At 42.8% G+C, this 25,201-nt stretch overlaps 1 protein-coding gene across 1 annotated transcript; it reads right to left on the bottom strand.

Moving 5' to 3' along the window:
• Window positions 1-2,036: 2,036 nt before the first annotated feature.
• On the bottom strand, window positions 2,037-23,932 carry LOC133128640 (leptin receptor-like). Its single transcript, XM_061242331.1, has 19 exons — window positions 23,814-23,932; window positions 21,613-21,773; window positions 20,093-20,335; window positions 18,997-19,120; window positions 18,143-18,351; window positions 16,299-16,444; window positions 15,692-15,836; window positions 12,421-12,708; window positions 11,677-11,770; window positions 11,352-11,554; window positions 10,791-10,936; window positions 10,141-10,294; window positions 8,849-8,931; window positions 8,464-8,680; window positions 6,967-7,167; window positions 6,565-6,648; window positions 6,343-6,448; window positions 5,224-5,299; window positions 2,037-3,641 (listed from the first exon to the last, which is right to left on the bottom strand). The coding sequence occupies exons 2-19, from the start codon at window positions 21,692-21,694 to the stop codon at window positions 2,955-2,957; spliced, it is 3,288 nt and encodes a 1,095-aa protein (XP_061098315.1). The 5' UTR covers window positions 21,695-21,773; window positions 23,814-23,932; the 3' UTR covers window positions 2,037-2,954.
• Between the last annotated feature and the right edge of the window lie 1,269 nt (window positions 23,933-25,201).

Genomic DNA, 25,201 nt, shown 5'->3' with positions numbered 1-25,201 from the left:
TTGAGAACAGGTGTGGCAGTAATCAGGCCTGGGTATGGCTAGAGAAATTGAACTCAGGTTTGATAAACCACAGTTAAGTTATGTTTTAACAGGGGGGGCAATCACTTTTTCACACAGGGCCATGTAGGTTTGGATTTTTAATAATAAAAACCTTCATTTAAAAACTGCATTTTGTGTTTACTTGTATTGTCTTTGACTAATATTTAAATTTGTTTGATGATCTGAAACATTTAAGTGTGACAAACATGCAAAAAAATAAGAAATCAGGAAGGGGGCAAACACTTTTTCACACCACTGTATTTGCAAAGTTATTAAAGAGTTGAGCGCCAGAGTGATGATAAACTCCAGCAAATGGGTTTCTTTGCAATTGAATGGTGGAAAGCTTTCAAAGTTCATCTCTTTAATTACAAGAACAGCTTGACACTCAGTGACATTATGATTTGCATTCAATCATTTTTTAACCGTCATTTTTTTTTTTTAACAGTTCATTCAGCACCACTCCGAACTGAAACGAAGAGATTTATTTGTCGGAATGTCATCTTGTTTTTCCGACACTCAGAAGGTACAGCCTTTGTGCTCTCTCAAGGATAAGCTTTCTCTGTCATATTGCACATTGTGAAACATTCAGTTGAAGCTAATTAGATCAAGTCTAGAAGAGAAATGGGTTATGTACATACTACATAAATGTAGTATGTATAAATACATAAAACAAATTAAGTACATAAATACAAGTAAATGAGTACATTTTAAAAGTATTTCCTTTTGATAATCTTCATTTTCAGAGAGAATGTGGCCCTTGAATAGTGGAGAGTATTTTTTCTGGTTCCCTGAGAGAATTTCAGTCTCTAAAAGTATTACATTCTTAACTGTGCAGGTGCTGAAATACACATTTAAAAGTGTAACTACATATAAATGCTCAGAAATATCACTTCACTGCATATGTTTGTTCACTTTACAAAGCTGCATTGTCATGGAAAGCAAGAAAGTACAAAAATAAAACCAGTGGTTGTATTCTGAAAACTTGGGGACCCCTGTGTATGCTGGTCTTTGTTGCAGACAATATTTGGCTCAGTCAAGGTTGTTGAATTTTTTATTTTTTTATTTCCCCATTAACCTTATTAACACAGTGCAGGTTTTACTCTACTTAGTATTTTGTTGAGGTTGGGAACTACAGGCCTACTGACATCATACGCTGTTAAAACAGGGCTGACGTCACCCTGTGCCTTTCCAAAGACTGCTGAAAAGTGCAGCTTTTGTGTCGCCATGTTGTATTATTGGTCCGGGTCGGCAGTTCTGGTTGTCCTGTATATGCGTGAGGTAGGCTACTGCCTCTCCAAGAGCTGTGCAGTGCCAAACTCTAAAATATTGTCCAAATGACACAATAACAACAAATAGGGGAGAAATTAGACAAAGAAAAAACACTTATTGCAACTACGCTTGAGTGGAAAAAATAATTGACTTCATATTTTGACTGTCTAGTTACCAATGAATTACGCTGAAACACGTGGTTGAAAGACCTATATTTAAACCAACCACACTGGTGCTACAGAGCAACATCTCGCAACAAGGCCGGAAAGCGAACTTCAAAGATGAAGCCTGGCCTTGGTCCTTTGATCGGGACCCACTGGTGATTCATAAAGAGGGGTTAGGCGGGGTTGTGAGAACATTACATAATATTTGTTTATATTTGTATAAATATTTGTATAATATCTGGTGTTTACACTATATTCCACTGTCAGAAGATATGAAAATCAAAGTCAACATGATACAAACAGTAGGGAAATGTTGCACTTTACTTTCACATTATTAATTACATTTTAGTACAGGGAGGTCCACAGGAAATGCATTTGCTCACTAGTTGTCATGGGCATGGGGCCTGCTGGCCTAAGGCATTGCAGACTTCCTACATCTCTCTACTGGAGTGGACACTGTCGATGAACACTGATGAGTCACATCTCTGGGTTCAGTGGGTTCCAAACACCCACTCGTTAAACAACAAATTGAAAACCGCGCTTGCATTAATCAGTCCACAAAAATGGCAATAAATATTTTATTTTGACCACAAAAATATACTCTTACAATGGATTCACTGGAGAATACAAACTCCCAACACAAATTGCAGGTTTTCAGTTGATGTTTTTCTTTAAGTTGGAATCACAATTCTATTCCATAAGCCACTATGAGCATTACAAAATGGTAGGCATGAAAAACAGATGGTACATTTCTAAATACAAAATTTCAGAGGCAACATCCCTGTAACAATTAACTTCACAGTTCAGAAATCACATTTAACAACTGTTGTTTGCACCAGTCAGTCGATGTTCAACACAAGTTTTATGTTTTACACAGACAAATTAAATAACCGTTCGGCAAGATAATGACACTCAGAAATGCAAGCACAGCTTTGAGCCTATTAGTGCTTACTGAGGTATGGTAACCTATGGTGATTAGGCTCAGTTCCAAGAGGTATTTTGATCAATTTCAGTTCAGTTCTTAAATTGGACTTTTAGTAGATTTCAGTCTGGGAAAAAAGCTGAATGATGTAGAATTGGGATTTGCTTTATATAATTGTAGGTGTACAAAATAGAAGGAAATACTGTAGATTTAGAATTGATTAAGAGTGTGCATGTGCCATTTCCCAAGAGATATTAAGGCAGATTTCACAAATTTCAGAATTGACCAAAGCAGTCATAACCTGTGTTCTTTGTTGAATTAAACACCCTTAAGAAGGGGGCGACTTACACAGCTCTGGTTTGACAAACAATCAATTTCAACACATTGATATTTACCATCCTCCAGAGTACAACATTAGTGTGTTGCCCAGGACCCAGGAGTCAAACCTGCAACCAACGTTTCCCACCATGCCACCCTGGCATGCATTCATGGTTCAGAACTGCTTTCTACCCATTGGTAAATATTCAAACACAAGCACATCTGGCTTCACATAAGCAAGTTCACAGCTCTTTTGTGCTTTCACTTTCAGTGGCCACTGTCTGGAACTGAGGCATGTAGCGTGAGACGCCCTTTCCGGAAGCTTCCCCCCCGTGGGGCCGGGACTCCTGCTGACCGAGGAGGGGGCTGGACTCCGGAGAGCAGCCCAGGGCGGACTCTCTCCGAAACGGTCTCCCTTCCTCACCCTCTTCCTTCTGTGAGGTCATCCCCAGATAGTACAGGTCCCGTCTCGATCCCATCCCGTCGAGCGATTGGTCCTCCTGGTCGGAGTTCTCCGAGAAGTCCTCGGCAGAGGTGCACGAGTGGCAGGGGTAGCGCGGGTTTAGTGGTGCGCCTTCCGGCTCCCACAGCGCCCCCGGGTAGGACCCCGACATATCTGAGGTGTTGGCGGAGAAGTTGCCCTCATCGGAGCAGCTGCTGAGGCTCTCCTGGGGCCTCCTGTGGGAGCGGTCCCCCTCCACGCGGGGCAGGACCGTGGCGTAGGCGATGCTGGACAGGGCCGAGCTGCCTGCTGAGGAGACGGACGCGTTCAGGGCCTTCTCCGCCCAGCCTGCCCGCTCCTTCTCCCTCAGAGCTGCCGGGTGGGTCTTCTCCACAATCACCACCTCCGAGATGGTCTCCATTTCCAGGAGGAGGGGGCAGGAGGTAAGGCGCTCGGGGTGTCTGAAGAGATTCTCCACAGCCTCTGCCTAAAGACGGCCAAAGAGGACAACGTTAGGTTCCGTTATCCTACAGCCAGTTTCCAATCACATTTCAAAGCTTCAGGTTAGGGGAGAAGGTTTAGGGCTGGATATGTTGCAGGATGCTCACGGTATAGTTCCTGATTGAACAGCTTCACTGTTGTGAATGTTATGTCAGGCATACGCTCCATATGAATCACCATTCTTCAAATTAATATTCTACATTTCAGAATGCTGTGATGTCTGGTCGAATATTTTACAGTTTATTTCGAAGCACGTACATTTTTTTTTTTTCATTTTTTGGACAATTTAGCATTAGCAGTCATTACTGCAGGACATCCTCCATCAAGATGGGAGAGCATACAACAGCATGCACATCCTCCAGAATGTGAAGATAGCCATCATTTACTTTAATCCTGCAACCTATTTAGCTGAGTTGCCTGGCTACTGTCCAACTGTACATCTCGTACAGCCGGCAGTCACACATATTAGCTTCAGCAAGGCTCCCAAGGGTCCTGGTATTAGAGTCACCAACTATTGGAAAAACAAAGATACTGACAATAAATGTCAATTTAGCAAAGCCACACGCTCAAAAAGTTAGTGAACGCACACCACTGCTTATCAAGTTTCTTAGAGCCAGGAAGTGAAAAATACCATCTCAGTGTTGTGATATTTTTATGCATGTCCAGTGTGATCCAGTCCTTCCTTTGGTGCATGGTTTCACATACATTGCTGCACATACATCTCATTTTAATGAATCTGTTTTCATCCTGGATACCTGCTTTGATGCAGACCTCAGTGTGACTGCACCGATAGCAGGGACCCCTGGAGATTTCTCAACATATATGATCGCCTCCGGAGATTAGAATTTTATCTGCAGCATGGACAGTTTCATGTATTCTAGCAATTTAAACATCTTTAGTCTAGTCAGGCTTGTTAATAGAAAGCTGGAAATTGACAATTAAGATTGCTATCATGTCAAAATTATCTTCCCAGGACCCACTAGCACCTGTGTAAGCAAAGTTACATAAAGAAAGGAATGTGAATTTATAAAGTTTAGTTTGTTAATTTCTTATTTTTTTTAGCTGATATCATCACGATTCACACACATAAATGCATACAAACATAAATAGGGCATTTAACTTCATATGATTATATTCAATAATATTTAGTCAATGGTTTAGTTGATGAATGATATTTTCAAGATGCTTTAACTTGTGGTTGTAAATCGCTTTGGATTAAAAGCGTCTGCCAAATGACAAAAATGTAAATGTAAAGATCAGTTTTCTTCATTCATAGGGTAGCCAGAAACCAGGGACCTTGAGGCTTTAAGTACTAATTTCTTCCTTTAAACAGCATCGTTTTATGCACACAAATTAAACTACTTTGATAACAAAACACACAGATCCATCACAACACCACAATTTAGACACGTTTGCACATCATTTTGGTGTTAAACAGCCAATGTGCTTTGGGTAAAGGTGTCTGAAGTTTACAGTCTTATTGAGACAGAAGTTCTCAAGCAAAGAGTGGTCTTTTTAGAGGGCACAGAGATCAAAATGTATGGGAACTGGCATAAAGTAGCGCTCACCTTCCTGAAATCCACACCTTGGGCCCAGGAGCAGTTGTTGGGATTAGGAACATCCTTCCAAACAAGCTTCATCATCCTGTGAAATGGAAGGAGCGTTACTGCATATGAACATAGTGCGTCCGTAACAGCTCCTGTAACAGCATTATTCAGTGCTGAGAGACATATTTGTGAACTCCCAACAACGGGTGGGGCTATAATGTGCCGTCAATTATCTGGTAAATGGTAAATGGTTGGTATTTATATAGGGCCTTTATCCAAAGTGCTGTACAATTGATGCTTCTCATTCACCCATTCATACACACACTCACACACCAACGGCGACTGGCTGCCATGCAAGGCACCAACCAGCTCGTCAGGAGCATTTAGGGGTTAGGTGTCTTGCTCAGGGACACTTCGACATACCCGGGGCGGGATCGAACCGGCAACCCTCCGACTGCCAGAGCCAATGTCGCCCCAAATGGTACAATCCAATCAATGTGTTGGTGACTTGAAAGAAAAATTACTAATTCTCTGGTCTGCTTCTGTGTCTGAGATGCTATAGGGAGACAGGCCTCATTCTCATCTGGTCATTTGAAATGCCACACAATGACTTCAGAAAACATCAAGGTCCCTGGTGCCCAGATTCACATAAACACTGCCCCTGTTTAAACCAGTAGGAAAACAGCATTTCACAGGTTTACTGGAATCAACATGAAACGACGGCACAGGGAATCAGCCCTGCACCTCAGTCCAACACTCCCACCTGTTGGCTAACTTCCTGGTTTTCCGCCAACACAGATGGCAGCCACAAAAAAACATTGAAGACATTTATCTCTAACACACAAGGTAAGATTAGGAATAATATATACGCATCACAAATCTACATCAGAGTGAAAATTCTTCTTTGTATAATGTAAATATGCGGGTGATTATGCAAATACGGGAGCTTTTATGTCCTTTGTGTGTACCACTAAAATTATGCTAGAATCTTTTGAACAGCTTTCTACACTGAAGTCTCATCTCAGATCTGTTGTTGTCCAACACCAGAGTTTTGATCTTTCACTTTGCATTTTAATGAGAAAAATGTAAATAAAAAAAATGTTAATAATTTAAAAATGCAGAAAAGGGTGGACTACATACTGTCGCTGGGAAGCAGCCAGGGTGAAGAACAGCACCACAGACATGAAGACGATAATCAGCAGGAGGGCATAAGCTGCATGCTGGGCACTGGGGCGCCCCCAGTCTTCTGGAGGAGAAGTAAACACAAAAGTGGCAATAAATCCCAATGCTCCTTTCAGGAAGAAAAATATTCAGAGCATAGAGTATAGAGCCACAGAAATATGAATCAAACCAAGGTCTTGCCTTTGTTGTAGAACGGCTCTCCTTCTCCGTTAGCAAAAATTGGGTGCAAAACAAACTGATATTCTTCAGACGCATAGAATCTATCTGTAAAGAAGTACAGAAAATAGCTAGTTAAATATAATGACTAGCAAGGCATATTGTGTAAGTAGACTGGTCATTTAACCTTGTCTTATTCAGTTATGACCCTCGACCACAGACTGTATCTTAAAGACACATTTTCCAGAATGTACACCCTGGATGACTCTTTTAATTTACAGGAATGTACAGACACAAAATACCTTCCTTTTCTAACAAAAAAAAATCACAAAAAAGAGTACCTGAAGACGCACATAAACTTCCCGACTGCCAATAAAGAACATTAAGAAAAATTGGTGCAAAACCCGTTTAAAATATAAATTATACCGTGTAGATAGAGTGAGTGGCTGGGGGCAGACACTCGAACCCATTTCACTCTGAGCCACGGGTCGCCCAGCCGCGCCCTGCCACGGCTGCTCCACTCAGCCACGAACGACACCGGGGCGGAGGAGTTCGGGAACAGGCTCCACGCCAGGGCCACGCAGCTGCCGTTAACCATGGCCGAGCTGAACGAGGAGATGGACCTGGCTGCAGCCGGCCGGAGGAGAGAGGACAGGAAGAGGGAAAAACTCAACTTAAGGAGGAACAAGAAACCCTTCATTTCAGCATGCCAGAGTCTATGAGTAAAGAGTCTATGACTGAAATAGGACTCTATTAACCTCAACAATGCCCCCCCCCCTTCCTCTCAGAGCACTAAAAGGTTGGCCCTGTATCAGAGCACCTTTAATCTGATATATTAGCAATTAATGAAAAGATGGCTAATGGGAGACGGGAATTGAATGACAGCCTCCACCGCAGTACAGACGCAGACGGGGAAAAACACTACTCGGAAAATCAGCCCATTTTACCTGAGAAATAATTACACTTCTCCATCAGGGGAGAAAGTCATAATCTGTTGATTAACACTCGGGAGTGCATTAGCAGAAGAGATGAGCACTGTTCTGCAACGTTGCTGCAGATATTATCCCATCTTCAGCACTTACCGTGTACCTGAAATCACAGTTCTACCGTAAATGTAATCACTTGATCATCGATGCTTATTTCAGGTGGTTTCAGGGCTCTGAAGATGCCAATTTCTTTCCAGTAGACTAATATGTCTTCAGGCTGTTTAGTTCAGATTGACTAAGACTCAGTGCCCCTGTACAACCCTACAAAGATATATTATGTGTACTGGGTTCAGCAGATCCTCGAAACTTAATGTAAAAACCTTACTACCCAGGTATTTAACTTAATTCTGGAGTTATTCTGTCCACCCATTCAAATATACTCAGTGAGCATGTTATTGGGTATTTATTAGACTTCTGCTACTGCAGCCTATCCACTTATTTGACATGTTCAGAGATGCTCTTCCGCATACCACTGTTGTAATGTGTGGTTATTTGTGTTACTGTCACCTTCCTGTCAGCTTCAACCAGTCTGGCCCTTCTCCTCTGACCTCTCATGAACAATACGCAACTGTTTTTGAACCCAGCTGAACCTCTTGACCACATCTGTATGCTTTTATGCATTTAATTGCTGCCACATGATTTGCTTAAATATTTGCATTAACAAGCTGCCGTACAGATGTACCTAATAAAGCGCACACTGAGTATGTTACAAACTATGATTACATTGAACTACCAACCACTCCACTTTGAACTACCTTTTGAAAACATCTGCCCAAGCAGACGTGGCAGCTGCCAACCACCAAGCCAAAGGGATCTAAATGACCTGTAACCTCTTGGCAATCAAACACTGGGCTTAAGAGCTGACTGAATCCTCTTACATAAAAGTGTACTTGGGAGGAAAATTAAAAGGTCTGATATGCGGGTGTGGCTTGCTCACGTTGGCTGGCTCTTCTCACTAGCGTCATGTTGGTGTTCCTTTTCGAGGGTCCCAGGGAGTTGACGGCCAGGACGGTGATGGTGTGGACCTCCTCCCTCCAGGGAAAGGTGTAGGTAGAAACAAGGCCCAGCTGTTCTATCCACGCAGCGCCCCCTGAGGTCCGGTGCTGAACTACAATGCCCGTAACACAACAGAGCGTGGCTTCTCTTGTCAATGGCTAGAGTGGTCAGAGAAAATTCACTGTAGTTTTCCAACCAAGCAAGCAAGCAAGCAAACAAACATGTATTCAGGGCTTCTGAATATAGCAGCACATTGGGTGATGTCATAATGTCATCATCCCACTGTACCCTTCACTAAAGAGGGATTTATCATCGGTGATTCCTACCGTAAGGAGGATGGTGACATTGGTCTGATTGCGTTCTCGGTCATCCTTTAGAACTCTCCAGAAGTCAGGTCCCCATTCAGGAGCTGAAACCAAAGGCCATGACTCTACTCAGAAAAACTTTATTCACCTCAGAAATGCATACACCACAATTAATTTACATTTTTAATTAAATTTCTGTTCACCACTCTAGCATGATCTAATACTGACATCAAACCAAAGTATCAAAATGAGAAATTGGAACACTTCATAACATAGTAATGCAGGTCCTTTCAACACATTTTTTCAAATGTACATTAGTCAGGGTCCAATATCACTTACTACCAAAAGTGAGCACCACTCTTTTTACATTACATTCATTTAGAAGGCACCCACGTCCACAGTGAATTAATATGATCAATTTCAGCAATAATTCCAGACCTGGCTAACATTCCTGGACCAACAACTGCCTATGCAGCATTAATAGTCCTAATGCAAGCTAAAGAATAACTTTGTTTTTCCAGATCCAATTTCTGAACTATGTGTACCATGCTGATCACTAATGATAACAATTTTCATAATTCTTTGTGGAGTTTTAGTCACCCCAAGAACCTCTCCTCTCTGCTTTACAATGCTGTGTAATGGGGCTGTGCACATAAACCTTGAAATGGCCATGAAATAACGTCCCTGAAAATAATAACCGCATTGCCTGAAGGGGACATGCAATTAGGTCATTTTCCGTTTTTAGCAGAAGCACGCATTGTTCTCAGTGATGATTAGAACAGAAACGTGGAATGCACTACCAAGGAAGTGGCAACTGTATAATCTCTATCGTATTTTATCAAACCATATCTATCAAATCCCATTTATCAATCTATCTACCCTATCTATCTAATCCCATACGTCTATCTATCTATCTATTACATTATTACATTATTGGCATTTGGCAGACGCTCTTATCCAGAGTGACGTACAGTTGATTAGACTAAGCAGGAGACAATCCTCCCCTGGAGCAATGCAGGGTTAAGGTTACCTTGCTCAAGGGCCCAACGGCTGTGCGGATATTATTGTGGCTACACCGGGATTAGAACCACCGACCTTGCGTGCCCCAGTCATTTACCTTAACCACTACGCTACAGGCCGCCCATCTACCTATCTACAGGGATTAAAGCAAGAAAAATGTCTGAGCCTGAAACGTTGTCCTGGAGGAAATGTGTACAATGTATTGAATTAAGTATATGAATTTTAAACTGCTCTATGCCTGAAATCAGGCATGTTGCCTGAGAACTTGAAGCCCTGTATCTAGCTATGTTTACCTCTGGAGATCTGGACCGTGGAGTGCTGTCGTTTGCTCCATTCACTCCAGAACCCCGGTCCGTGGAGGGGCTTGCAGCGCACCATAACAGTGTAAACCACACAAGGGTCCGGCACAGGAAAAACAACCGTCACATTTACTTCAGATGTGTAAACCTGCCAAAAAAAGCACACACAACCTTATAGCCAGACATTATAAAAAGCCTAAAAGCACCACTGCTATAAGAATCTTCTCAGTTTATTTGTATTATTATTTATTTGCTTAGTCAGCATTCTTATCCAGGCTGACACACACAGCTTATACTTCTTACATTCCATTTATAAAGTGTGATATTTGTTGAGGCCATTTCAGCTAACTGCCTTTTTCAAATGTACAAATACTGTCCTGTCCTGGGGTTTGGATGTGCAGCCACCCAATTCCTGAATAAAAATACTACACTGCTGCCCCTTGTTCAGAAAATACACAAGCAGGCTAGATATTTTTACTTTTGCAGTGGTCTTGAACTGCTTTGTAAAAGCTCTCTCATCTTCACTGAAGAGCAATATTGGTGTACTGTATAGGGTTTCAATGCATTCCTCATCTGTCTTTTTGTAGCTAAATGCACAGAGGAAGTTGTGTTTTGCGTAGAGGTGTTCCTCCTGATTCTCCTACCCTCCACAGTGGGTCGGGCTCATCAACCGCATAGCGCACTTCAAACAGGAAGTCGTAGACGGGCAGTTCAGGCCTCTTCCACGTGGCCCTCAGGTACCCCTCTGTCACGGTGACAGCCTCCAGGTCAAATGGGGGGTACGGTTTAACTGAGGACAGGGCAGAGTGGAACAAGACACTCACTACTACACATACTGCATACAGGTGGCTGAGGTACATTTATCAGTCCAACAAACAGGTTTTTCTCCATTTATTCTCTTCTGTTTTGAAGAGTCACCATTGCTATTCAAAGGTTTACATTACATTAATGGCATTTGGCAGACGCTCTTATCCAGAGCGATGTACAGTTGATTAGACTAAGCAGGAGACAATACTCCCCTTAGCAATGCAGGGTTAAGGGCCTTGCTCAAGGGCCCAACGGCTGTGGCTACACCGGGGATCGAACCACCTACCTTGCGGGTCCCAGCCATGGACCTTAACCACTACACTACATGCCGCCCTTTATAAGATAAAAGTGCCCAAGATAAAAGTGAGGTACATTGTAAATCAGATTTTCAGACTCACCCATATCCATGGGAATGACATAGACAGGCTGGGACTTGACCGTCCCCTCTTTGGTCCCAAACGACAGCCACATCATGTAGTAAGCGAACGGGAGAATGGGGCGGAAGGTGCAACTCCTTAAACCAGAGGCCTCACTCGGACACTCCCTGGCTTCAGTCACAGCCAATTGCTCCTCTGCGTCGTCAAAAGGCGTATCGCTGGTTCTATGAAGACACAAAGATAGTAGACTGTCACCGAACTTCTGTTGCTCCTGTAAAAAAAAAATGCAGTTCAAACGGAAAAGGTGCAACAGGCGTGTCTTTAATGCAGTCGTTGCGTTCGATACCTGTAATGGAACTTGCCCCCCAGGCTAATGTTCCACCTGCAGGTCATGGCACTAAGGTCCCCATTGGTCTCACAGGATATGGCCACGCTGACATCTGCAAAGAAAACGCACACGGTGACACCGTGTCAGCTCACAGCATGAAACCGGGTGGTCAAAACCCAGCCCCTGGCTCTGACAAGAGAATTACTCCCAACAGAGTAATAACAGGTTCTGATACAGGTTCATCCCGACTGCAGTGAAGCTCTCTGCAACCAGTGTCAATCAAATGGTAATGGAGGCATTCATAAGTTATTCTATAGCCCAGCTCCAATAGTTTTCCTCCATTTTGAATACCCATGCTACAAAACATCTTTGTCAACTCAGGAGAGAGCAAACAAGCAAGGGTTCTCCGCTGAAGCAAGCCAACCACAGCAAAGTCAGGCTATCACAGACTCGAGTCAGATTTAATACCGGACCATGGGGCCCATTCAAGAATCAATGCTTCTTCAACAATTAGACATCAAATTGAATGCAAATATGTGAAAACTGCTTAAAAGACAAGATTAAAACAAAGCCATGGTGCTTTTAAAACCTGGAATCCCATCATTCAGGATCACTGACAGAGGAAGAAATCTGCGGCCATTTTGAGACTAATTTCCCTGTTTGAACTTGTAGTGACCCTCCACGGAAAATAGGCTGCAGGAGAGCCCACACTATTGCGGAAAGATCATTCTGGCTCAGACAAACGGGCTTCCTGAAGCTCACCGTCCGTGTAGAGAGAGGCGTAGCGGTAGCTACAGAGGAACTTCTCTCCGCTCTGCTGGCAGCAGTGGAGCATGCTGTACGGGTGCCTTTTCAGGGGCGTCACGTTCGGCAGGGTGACGCTGCTCACGCGCTCGTTGACGACAGAGTACAGGCTTTCCGGAACCTTCTCGTTACCGTTCAGCCACCAAACCACGTTCCTGGCATTGAGGCTCCGGTTATTGAAGATGCAGTAAACGGTCACGTTGGCCCCCACGCTGGTGAACACTGATTCCGGGAGATATGTAACTTCTGCGAAGAAATCAAGCACAAAGTCTTCAGTCTGTTGACACTTGTGACTGTTTATTCTTCTCGTATTTTAAACCCACTGCTTGGAGACACAGCGGTCATGCCAAGAAAAAAAACACACTGGTATACAATAATTGATAGGAACTACAGTTATAGAAAGTCAGCCAGAGAGAACCCCCCCAAAACTAACAAGGTCTCAGTAGCTGAACTCTCTTGATAGATGTCAACCTGCGTTTTACGGGTTAATTAATAAATATTTTGTTATAAACTTAAGCACAACTTTCCGCTGCTAAACTGATGCTTGGGCTGATTTGCATACAGGTTTCAGCCCTCCTAGTGCCAAAGCTCTCACCAAGCTCACAGCCAATGGGTGCATTCAAGACCAAAAACTAACAGCCAATAGGAGGGCATGCGTTATTGCCTCCTTTTTGTGGTTTCTCATGAGGTGGACAAATCAGCGTCCACACTTCCCTTAAGAAACATGGAAGCCATCTAAACAAAGTAGGAGCCTTTGAGAAAGAACCAGCCCCCCCCCACACTCCACTGCCCTCTTTAAGTCGGGAGGGGACCTGACACAACGAAGAGACTCCTTATCATTAGCAGTCACATCAGGTTTTGCGAACCAGAGCACGAGGGAAATTGACAATCAAAAAACACGGCAAGATAAGTCACGGGAGAGCAGCGACAATCACATTTTTCCGTCTGCATTCGTAGGATAACACAAGGTTTCACTGACACGTTCAGCGGAATATCGTACTGATTCATTTCAACAGCACGCCAACAGTCCTGCAGCTTTATAATTAGTTGCTATGGCAACTAAAGAAAATAAGAACTTCAAGACACAGCAGCATCCAAGAGGGGGATAAATTGTCCGTTTCGAATGAATTTTTCCCAGTGAGTCGACCAATTTCCAGAGGTCCTCGACACTGAACAACAAACAAACTGCAATACTCATGCAGCCGTGGGGGGGTCACGCTGCTCCTCAAATTTCAACAGAGCTTGTTGGGGCTGCACACACAAGAGCAAACCCTCAAAAACCACGATTACTTTCTGCCAGTACAGCAAAGCCTACTGACTCATTGCACGGAAAACAACATAAAGACCATTAGAAAAAAATTTGCCTTTCATGAGGAACGGCCATGTTAAGATTCAAATCTCATTTTCAGGTTGTCATGTTAGCCAAGTAAGTTGTCAGCCAAACAACTTACTACCAAACAAGATACTACTGTATATTGACCAACAAGTGCAATTACTCTACAGTATACAAGCCAATCCATCATGATAAAGACAATAGGTAAGTTAGACATAGTTTACCCCCTTCCTTTTATTTTTTATATTGTAGCTGTGCACTCAACATTGCAGCTGTACTCACCGCTCACCCATGGGTCAGACTGCTTAACACCCTACTGGCCACACAGTACTACAGCAGAGCTAACATCAAACAGAACAGAGGCAAGTAACTCAATGACAGCAGCTACATGTGCACGGGTAGCATAATGTTGGTAGGAATTAAAATTATTATTATTATATTAATAATAATATGAATATGAATACACAATTAACTTGAGGAATCCCTGGCCAGATGAAACCAACCCCCAGCAGACTGAGGCTTATTGTATCCCCCTGCTGTGCACTCACTGGCTTAGTAGGAGATAGCTTGCTGGTATCAGTCTGTTCTGAGGCAGCCACCATTACAGGCCAAGCCATTCTTTAGCACCTGTTAAATGAATAGTAATGAGGCCAGCGAACAAGAGGTTTAATGTAACGGTAGCACTTTCTTCATGCCCACGGAAGAGTCTACTGACTCATTCCTCCTCTGAGAGAACAGGGTAGGAGTTGTTTCATAGGTGTACTGTAACCATGGAGATCTGCCGAGCTTCTCACAGCCAAAGCCGACCGTTACACCACAACAATGTCTGCCGTATCAGGGGTGAACGCTCCTCACTGCAGGCAAAGCAGACCCATGGTATTCATTTCCTTTCATTCGTTTAGAAGGACATGCCATTGAAAGGCATGACTCAGGGTGAGAAACAGGCTGCAGTCTGCGCCTCGGCCCTTGTGTTTATGAAGGGAAGACCCCCACGGTCGTTGTCGCATGTTCGAAACAAAGGAGGATGCTAAGCACATGACCCTCAACCGATGAGATATCTCCTCCTTTATATTTTGTACTTATTACAACAGGCAGTCCGGCCTCCTGCTCCCAATGTATTTTTTCTACTTTTTTCAGACAGGGGAAAACAGAGAGATATAGACAGAGATGGGATCATAGTACAGAAAGTTCCAGAATGAAACCCATGGCCACAGAGAGGGGGGATTTAGCTGAGATCCAACCAGCCTACAAACCATGCCACACAATCTTGGCTTTTAAAAGTTGTTTAAAGATGTGATACGATATGACTAGAAAAAGATCAACATTCCTATCAACTCACAATTGAGAAAGGGGCCTTTCCACACTTTAACATCCAAAGCATATTTTAAAAGCACTCTATTTTAATATAACGGCAGACAGAAAATCGATTATCAATGCTTGAAAAGAAAATAACTACATATGAAGAACAATGTCTGACAAGAACAACTGACTATAATGTCACAGCACAGCATCATTTTCCAATGAACAACAGCCAGAGAAAGATTGGCAAGACCATTATATGTTGAGCTCTTCAGGGGTAAAAGCCTGCCTAATGTCATTTGACTTAGTAATTGAACTCCATATTAAAATAATTAAGTTGCCCATTTGCTGTTCTTATCAGGAATAAACAGGCTGCATTGCTAATGGAATCCTTAATGAAGTAAAAGCCTATTCAGAATTATCCCCTCAAATAACTTCCTGGCTTAACAATAACAAATGAACATGGAAAACTGGAACATTAGCTAAAATACCACCCTGACATCTTTTTCCCCGAGTTCTCGGACAGGTAGAGTGCGACCGCGCTTAGTTTCCCAGCAAAGCAGCAGCATTCCTGAAGCACGTTAAAAGGTTCCTCACCGTGCAAGTATACGAAGAGGGACTGGCTCCAGTCGCTCCAAAGGCCTGGCTCGCCCAGGATCCTACAGCGCACCTGAACGGTGTAGGTCATGCCCGCGTTCATGCCCGTCAGGGTCACGGGCTGCGTTATCACCTTATCCAAATGCTGGGGCGGAAAAAATATGGGTTCTCTTAGCAAACACGCAGCACCAGATGAGGCATGCAGAATGGCTCCTTATAATGATGTAGCGAATCAAAAACATACTTAACACACTCCGCTTTTCAAGAGGAGCATATAAGAAATGCGACTGTCATGATATTCAGATTATTCAAAACATTTTATGAGATTTGAACTTGTAACAATTGTAACAGTGGACACCAAGGCTAAGGTACATGATTGGGACCCAGATAATATCCTTGCATTGCTCCAGAAGGGATTGACCCCTGTTTAGTCTTAGTCTGATCAACTGTCGCTTTGGATAAAAGCGTCAGCTAAATAACTAATGGAAAACTATGTAATATTAAGCCCAGCTCCTTAATAACTAAAACACACTGCTGTCCTACTATTTGCCAGCATTCCCTCAGTTCATCATTTCTAGCGTGGGTGGTGGCAGAAGCAGATATTTACCACCCAGCTGTTGAGGGAGATGTTGGAGGAGTATCGGACGTCGTAGGTCAGCCGGCCGGTGACGGGTTGTGAGTGGGTCCAGTGCAGTCTCAGCTCTCCCTCAGTGGTCATGTTGTACCACAGCTCTGCCGGCGGGTCTGGCCTCACTGCACAACGTTACACACCAGCCATTGTTGGACACAACACAAACAAAGCTTTCAGCATTTAGTCATTTAGATGCTTTTAGGCGCGGCGACTCACAGAAGTGCATTTTACATGGTAAACAAACTCCATAACTTACTGCCCATTTGAGCTGTAGGTAACGCTTTACTTAACAGCCTGCTAATTACATTGTACTTACTAGGTAAATACCAGGCACTTATTAGGCAACTCTTTTGATTTCAGAGGTAAGTACTACGAAACAGGCTGAAAATGTACTTACATTACATCGTACTTACATATGGTACTGAATTTGCTTCATAGTACTTACCACTGAACTCAAAGTACTTACCTAATGATTACACACGTAGCTGTGTACTTACCCTGTAAGTTCTATGTAATGTAATTAGTGGGCTGTAAGATAAAGCGTTACCAAGCCATCTGATTCATGTGGTGGGCTATGAAAGGATAGCCTAGTCATCAGTACATGTTAGCAACATGTCATCAATACAACTCCATTTACAAGAATTGAGAAAATGACGTACGTGCACTTTAACGGTCTCACAATGGCCTCTATTCAGATCACAGAAAATATTCTATTCAGCCTCTCCAGATGAGCCCAGCAGAGGACAAGACTACCGATTCACGAAGCAATATGCCTAGAAAGTTCTATCGATGTAGGTTTATCTGTCAAGAAAACAAATTATATATAGAAATGTCCAGCTGATAGGCTCTTGGAGTGAGTAAAAGTTTCCCTTTGGTCTGTGTCCAGACAAGCAGCTTGTACTTTCCGCTTTAGTTTTCAGCTCACGTCCACTTGGAACACACAAGCACTACCAGCATCAGTTCTATCAACTTGGCAAGATGACACAGTGTCTGCAAGATACTCTCTGTCCCTGCGTGGTTTGGACACCTAAAGTTCCTGAATGCTTCTCCAGACCTCTTTCTCCACAGGATTGACCTAGATCGACGGCCTGGATTTAGTCAACATTTTGAGTTGAGGGTGTCTCGGTGGCGCAGCCTGTAGAGCACTGACCGCATGCTCATTGCGAGCCGGGCCGTCGGCGGTTTGAATCCGACCGTCTGACATTTGTCGCATGTCTTTCCCTCTCTCTCGCTCCCATTCTTCCTGTCTCTCTATACTATACTGTCCAATAAAGATGAAAAAGGCCTAAAAAAAATCTTTAAAAAAAAAAAAACATTTTGATTTGAGTTTTTAAGATTTTCAAAAATCAAAGTGAAAATATTCATCTTTTTCTTCTGTCATGGCAAGTTCATTTTGGTCATTTCTGTTGTGTATCTCACAAGCTCATTAATTTGTGAGCTTTAAGTTGTTGCTTCATTATAGGCTTATGCCACCATAAAGTAGGAAACTAACACAGATGTGTTCGTCAGCACTGATATACACAGTTAGTGTGGTGGAGTTTTACGGTCTACTCTGTCCAAAAACTGTTTTCATACCACCTTTCCTTCGAGAAATTAGAATGAGCCCCAAAATGGCTGAAGCCACCATATATAACACAACAACCCACCAATCGCACTATGTTTTGTACAGAATTTAAAATTATAATTGCCTATCTATGACAGACAAATGCGTGACTGACCCACCAATTACAGAGATGGAAATTCAATCTCCAACTACCATTCAATTTTATTCTACGTCATTTGGGTTGATGTTTTTGGAGCAGTGAAAAGTCGAAACTAACCGAGTTTCTGCGGGATGAGGTGAACTGCCGGAGAGAACGCCGAGCGGTTGCCACGGGAGACATTGACCCGCAGGGACACGGCTTCGCCCACCGAGCCAGGAGGAAGAGGACAGCGAAACGCAGCCCCGCTCTCGTCAGTGTCCCCGCAGCTGCTGCGTGTGAACCCCTGTGGGAGTGTGGGAGGCTCGGCCTGCATCTGCTGATCTGAGCTACAGCAGACAGGGTGAAAGAGGAAAACACTTGAAACCATACTTCCCTCGAGGTCTTTCACCGCACTTATCCCTGGTTATGAGTACGCACTTTGCACTTTGTTGTTCGTCGCTCTGGATAAGAGCGTCTGCCAAATGCCAATAATGTAATGTAATGTAATTTTTTTTTAAACATCTCTCAAAACAGGAGGGTTGTTCATGTCAGCAACTGACAGGGAATTCTCTCATCAAACAGCGCTCTATCCAGTTATCCATCTATCTATTTAGTTTGATCTAATGACCCACTTGTTGGTTTAACCCCGCCATTATGTTTAACAGCAGAGAAAACCCCCTAAATGATATTTTGAAATTTGATGACAAAGTTTGTGATGAGTGACAGGTTGTTTCTTCATGCAAAATAGATTTGGGGTTTAAAATTCAATCAAGCTGCTGTATTTTAGGGGTTTAGTCTGCAAAAAGTATCTGAAAAGGTAATGCTGATTTGCCATTATCCATGGGATCACAGAATAGCCCTCTCAGCTTTGACCGTCGATGGTGGATAGAAAATACAAAATGGCTGGCCATAAAGTACGATGCGATGTGCTCACTGTGTAAAGCAGAGAAAAGCAGGGAACTCGCTGTGCAGAGACGCAGAGAAATACTCACTGTGAGCCCTGTACGCTCAGGGTCACCACCCCGCCGATGTCTACATCCCCGCCCTGCAGATTCCTCTCACAAACCAGGTACCGTCTGTCCCCAGTAACCCAGCACAGGACATCCAGACACACCACTGGGGAGAGATTGATTTGAGAAAAAAAGGAAAATCACATATATATGTAATTCAGTGTTTTAAAAACGCATTTAATTTATTTTTCTAATGGCACTAATGGTACTTCTGGAGTACTGGAGTATTGTGAGAACTTTTCATTTGGTGAGACTGGATTAAATTTTGACTCTTTTTTCACAGTCAAAAGGCTGTATTAGATAATGCTTAGTTTCCATGCAGTATGCCAACAATAACTAATTTAGAGTTCTCCACTCCACTGGTTGTGAAAACAAACAAAAAAAAACTGACAGATAAAACTGTTCTTCAAGTGCAAAATTCAACCTTGAACGGAGTACCATTTTCAGTCAAAATTACAAAACCATAATTTTCTTTCTGGAATTTTTCTTTCTTTTTATTTGTCCATGCGAGACATTGTTGTTTGTAGCATAGTGGTTAAGGTATATGACTGGGACCCACAAAGTCGGTGCCTAAATCCCAGGTGTAGCCACTATAAGATCCGCACAGCCTTTGGGCCCTTGAGCAAGGCCCTTAACCCTGCGCTGCTCCAGGCAAAGACTGTCTCCTGCTCAGTCTAATCAACCGTAAGTCGCTTTGGCTAAAAGCATCAGCCAAATGACAAGTAATGTAATGCGTAGGCACGTCTCACCAAGATCAAATCCCTTTTCCGAGAGAGAAGAGAAGGTGCTAGTGATTAACACGTACAGCACAGTTTCCTAATCGACAGGGGGGATGCGGCCCCGCGGGCAGAAACCGCCGCCGTCCGATCCACAGCAGGGGGTGCGCGCGATATAACGGACAATTCAGCGGACCACGCTCCCTTTTCATTCAAATTCATTTCAAAAGAGGTTTTTTCCGCCAACCGTGTACGGAAATGCGCTTCGGCGATTAAGAACCATTTATTTAATAAAGTTTATAACTGAGGCGGATCGCAGTTAACAGCCACGTGATATTTTTAAGAAACCTCACTTCATTTACCTCCGTGGTTCCGGGTTGTTGAGGGTGACTGGCGGAATCGGGCGGGGGGGGTGAGGGTGCACCGGCCGGGGGGCGCGTGTCCAGGAAGCACACCCCCCACACCATCCCTGCTGTCGTCCCCCTCCCCCTCGCCCCCTCTGGCCCCCTCCGCCCATCCGTCACCCAGGTGACAGCACAGCCCCAGCTGTCCCGGGTAGTCGGGCTGAACAGGAGCCGGAATGGCGGAGCGTAGAGCCGCCACACCTGGAACACAGGAGGAGAGGGTGAGCAAACCAACCAATCAATCACACAATGTCATGTGCAACCATAGGTTGTGATTGGGTTACGTAGTGCACTTAGCCGTCCAATAGTGGATTTACCCTAAAAAATTATATTTCCACTACGTTCCAGGCGAAGCGATTTGGTTATCCTAGCAGGTCCGAGCTGCCAAGCTTTTTGTGCAGACAGGCAGGTGCTGCAGTTCTTTTATGTGACCACAGAGAGAGGGCGAAACATGAGTTTGAGCAAACTGTAGATCACATAAAAATACTCATTAAATCCACCAAGAATGGAAGGAGCAAAAATCAAAAAAGCTAAATAAATAAATCAATAAATCATTCCGGAATTCATGGAATGACCACACAAAAGCAAGCCTAAGATAACAGCAGCAAGGAAGTTAACATTTAAGAATAAAACTTGGGAGGAACCTGACTCAAAAAAAAAATCCCACCTTCTAGTTTGTGCAGGGTGCTGGTTCATGTTTTCCACCACAGTCAAGCCAATTACACACTAATTATTATGTATTTATTACTTATTCAAGTCACAATTATATTAATATCATTCATTCATATTAAATCTTTTTCCTGGTGCAGTCATTATGGGACATGGCACCAAATGGCTGTAATATAGGTACATCCTGAGTGCTGACTTTAATTCACAGTCAAATGCGATGTACAGACTTCTCATTCCTTCACTGTGGGTTGAGCAAGAAGAAAGGTTTATCCTGTTAAAAAGACCACACAATCAAACGGGACTTATCGACCTCTTGACATAGGGTTATGGCTGGAGTGGAGTTTGCTACAATAAGAAACGCTTTGCTCTCAAACCATTTCACATCCAGAATAAATAGCCAAAGTTGTCAGTAACAATATAAGCTTAGCTAATATCCAACGGAAAATGAGAGAAACGTGCTTAGAATGACTTTTTCCTGGCAGAAAAAAACACCATGTGCTTTTGTTCCACAAATCCTCAAATTCTGCGCATGGATGTCAGATGATGTCGCCACTGTATAATCGTAGGATTGAATTTCTGCTCTTATTATGGAATTCTTGGATCTCACCGCACAGTGCGACAGCAATGAAAGGCAGGGTACAGTGTACAGCCAGCATTAAGCAGGCGCCATGGAAATGAAAAGCGTTGTGATTCCTCATGATGAAAGATGATCAAATGGCCAGCAGCTTGGAAAGAGCCATTAAAATGAGCTTTGGACATGAAATCAGGTATTCAGAGTTTATAAACCGACGCATGAAGATAATGCTTACCGTGCAAAGTGACGAGAAGACACACAGCGAACATTCCTTTTGCTGAAGAGGGCCCGGAGTAGAAAGTTAAGCCAGCGCACATACAGGTCCTGTCTTCAGCCAGAAGGAAAAACTCAGCAGGTTTTACAGTGTGCCAGGGTTAAACTGCAGTTCCATCACTTCTGTAAAAAGAAAAAGAAAAAATTAATTCGGGAGTAAAACGAGAATGGTCAAGAGAGGAATTGCAGCAACAGACAGCCTAAAACCACAACAGTGTTTATCCCTCCCCCTTCTCTGCAAACGCGTTGATGTTGAAACCCCCCCACGCCATTGGCTGTGGGACTTTCAACCAATGAGCTTGAATTATTGTACAGCTATACAATGTGTCAGTCCGTCAACTGTATATTTTGAAACCCCGAATTTAAGGACTATAAAGACAAGCAGAGGGTGAGTCAACATGTCAGTGAGCCTTTTTCAATGATAGGAAGACAATATTAAACTTAAATAATGTGGTGGACTATTTTTATTTTATTTGTTTTTTTGAAGACTGCCTTGCACCTTTTCTGCAACAATATACTGTACAGGGCTACAGGCAGTTGTCTTGGTGCAGATGATTGGCATAGTGCTCTTTCAGTAGGTCACATTATTACTTTACATTACATTATCTACTTTATTTCATCAACCTTACATACCTGTGGTAATCATTTGAGGAGCATAATTTATACTGCCCTAAATTTCTATATGTCTAGTAGCCAATAGGTCCGTGATATGACGTCATGTTTCAGTGTATTGAAAAACTGCTCCACTGAAGCCGTGGTGGGCGTTGTATAAACATGTATTTATAGTGGTGGTTGTTGTACAACAAATTTTCTACGGTATTAAAGGTTTGCTTTTTATAGCGGTGCTCATTTCAGGGAGACTTGTGATTAAAACGTTTGGGGACCCCTGATCTAAAGTACTGTACCTTTGTGTTCTCAAAGTAGTCTACTCTATATGCTGTAATTTCGTAACAATTCCCCGGCTTCCCGGCATATATTTTTAAATACAGCATACATTAAGCAGCACAAGACAAATTAACATATCGGAGTTTCAAAATAAAAAAATCAACCTCGTAGGGCTTCAGTCATTAAAATAAAATCGCAAAACAAAAACAAAACTGCAAGTCCCATCATGCACTGTAGTAGCTACCATGGACAGTTGCCAGCCCTCGAGCCTCTGGGCACAATGCACCCAGCCGGTGTACTATAACATTAGGTTAGCCTATTCCGATTAAAAATAACACGAATTAGAAGCAGATCCGGATGCTCGTGATTGCGACATGATGTAGGCTACATCAAAACACTGCTAAACAATGTCACTGGCTGTTACGCAGCGTCATAATGAAAGATAGCCTAATAGCACAGGAATCAAACGAATGATGAGGTATAAAGCATGAGTAAAACTACTTAATTGTCTTCGTAGTTCGGTCATTATAATAGCTGAGCACTTATAATGCAGCCTACAAGAAATAAATATAAAGATGACAATACCAGCATTTAGTTCTAGCAATACTTACAGTTTATCACCCGTTAGCATTTATCGACACGTCAGAAATCAGAAAGTAGGCTATAGCCCTAAAGTAACAATGTGTGTGTGTGTGTGTGTGTGTGTGTGTGTTTGTTTGTGTGTGTGTGTGTGTGTGTGTGTGTGTGTGTGGTTTGGGGGTGGGTGTACAAGTTTAAAAACCCATTCGCATATCTGTTGGCGCTTATCTCAATTCAAAGAGGCGAGCCATTTAGCTAACGTAGACTGAACAGAAATGTCTGGATTATATAGCTACTCCTATAGATTTTTAGAAACAGCAGTTCAAGGTAGGTAGGCTACGAAGGACGGTTTCGAATGATGCATGTGTAATGCTCTTAATGAAATTAAGAAAAAAAACTTAATTTAATTCATTAGACGATTAATCTACTCCTTATTCATTAATAAGGAGTTCCCTCCACTTTGCTCGTTTCTTCCCTAACATTTGGAAGAACATTTACTTGTTTACATGAAATCGCACAAAACATAACTACTTTCAAACTTGTGGCCTCTTAAACTTATCGCATGGTTTCTCGTACTGCAAGATGACGTCCCTCAGTTCTTACAATGCACAATATATTGTAGGCTATTTCCTCCAGTTTTGAGTTTCATTAGTCTGGACTGGAGAGGCACAACAGCAGTTTACGAAAGGTTGCTCTTACCTGGGAGGTCCTCATAAACTGGCACAGTTCCTTTCTCTGTTGTATCTCCAGCGTTTCTGAGTCGAGCGGGAGAAACGCAGACTCCTCCACAGTGCTGTAGTCTATGCATTTTCACACCGGGGGGAGGGATTGAACCAGTATCCTTAGAGCCCAATTTGTGAGTCATCATCACAACAGTGCCGCCATCCGTCACGTGGAGTAGGATGTTTTGTAGTCGTGGTCACTAGGGGTCTATCGGTTTTCATGCTAAGACAAAAGGTGTAAGGCATTTTCAAATTTAAGAGAAATATCATGCCTCCTAGACTGGAATTATTTTTTGTAAATAAATAAATAAATAAAAAAAGACAGTAAGCACAACACGTATATTAGTATGTGGAGGGTTTTTTTCGGCCTTGTAATACAAGTAAATTGATATTGTTGTGATATTATTCACAGGCTTTTTGTTTTACAATCAAAATCCAACAATGGCAATTTGCGCTTGTCTTTGGAAATCACACATTTGATCATGAAGATAATTCAATCTAGCCATCCTCCCTACAGGCACTGTTACACATTTCATCGTGAGCTTAATTGGTCCGTCCCCTATGTACAAGTGGTGCTTCTTTCCGAATTTTATATAATCTCACCATTGGCAGAACATGCTTTTTAAGGTAAAATACACACATGTTGTTATGTTACAGTGCTAATAGAATCCTTTAAAAACGTTTAACAGCGGGACAATAATTAATAGTACTGCATATTTCAGACTATACAGCACACCAGGTACTGTTAGAAGCAGCAGAATAGTAAGTGAGTTTAATTTATCCATAGGTAATTGCATGACAGACTTGCATGACATGCTCATGACATAATACCTAGAATGTGCAAATCTACACTGAGGTACAACACAAGGGCGAGTCACTGCCTGAGGTCACATGATCAAAATCACCCACATAACACCCCTTCACTACAGAAAAACACACCCAGTAAAGGGAAATACAGATGTGAGCGATTAACTAGGCTGAAATATCAGGTACAGCAAAATATATTGGTGTCATGAATAGTTCATTGCGACGTCTGGGTAGTAGACTATGCGTTTATGCACTTAATTTTGTAGTTGAGCATTTGTTAAATGAATGTCATAACATATCCTAAAACCCAATTTAAGGATTGGTTCCCTATCACTAAATAAATGAAAGGCATAAATGATCAAATATGGTAAATGGTAAATGGCAGGCATTTATATAGCGCCTTTATCCAAAGCGCTGTACAATTGATGGTTCTCATTCACCCATTGACACACACACACCAACGGTGAATGGCTGCCATGCAAGGCACCAACCAGCTGGTCAGGAGCATTTAGGGGTTAGGTGTCTTGTTCAGACACTTCAACACAGCCCCGGCGGAGG

This window comes from Conger conger, chromosome 5, assembly GCF_963514075.1.
Source record: "Conger conger chromosome 5, fConCon1.1, whole genome shotgun sequence".
In the NCBI taxonomy this organism is placed as follows: Eukaryota; Metazoa; Chordata; class Actinopteri; order Anguilliformes; family Congridae; genus Conger; species Conger conger.
Note: the sequence above shows the minus strand (reverse complement) of the source record. Positions and strands in the feature narration are given on the sequence as shown.

What these genes read in the sequence shown, in the direction of transcription:
- LOC133128640 (XM_061242331.1), bottom strand. Translation starts at nt 21,694, where the DNA reads ATGTGCGCTGGCTTAACTTTCTACTCCGGGCCCTCTTCAGCAAAAGGA. An exon ending in CCTCTTCGTATACTTGCACG is followed by an intron (nt 12,709 to 15,691) that starts GTGAGGAACCTT and finishes ATTTCTTCGCAG; the next exon opens with AAGTTACATATCTCCCGGAA. An exon ending in CTGGCTGCTTCCCAGCGACA is followed by an intron (nt 5,300 to 6,342) that starts GTATGTAGTCCA and finishes TCCATTTCACAG; the next exon opens with GATGATGAAGCTTGTTTGGA.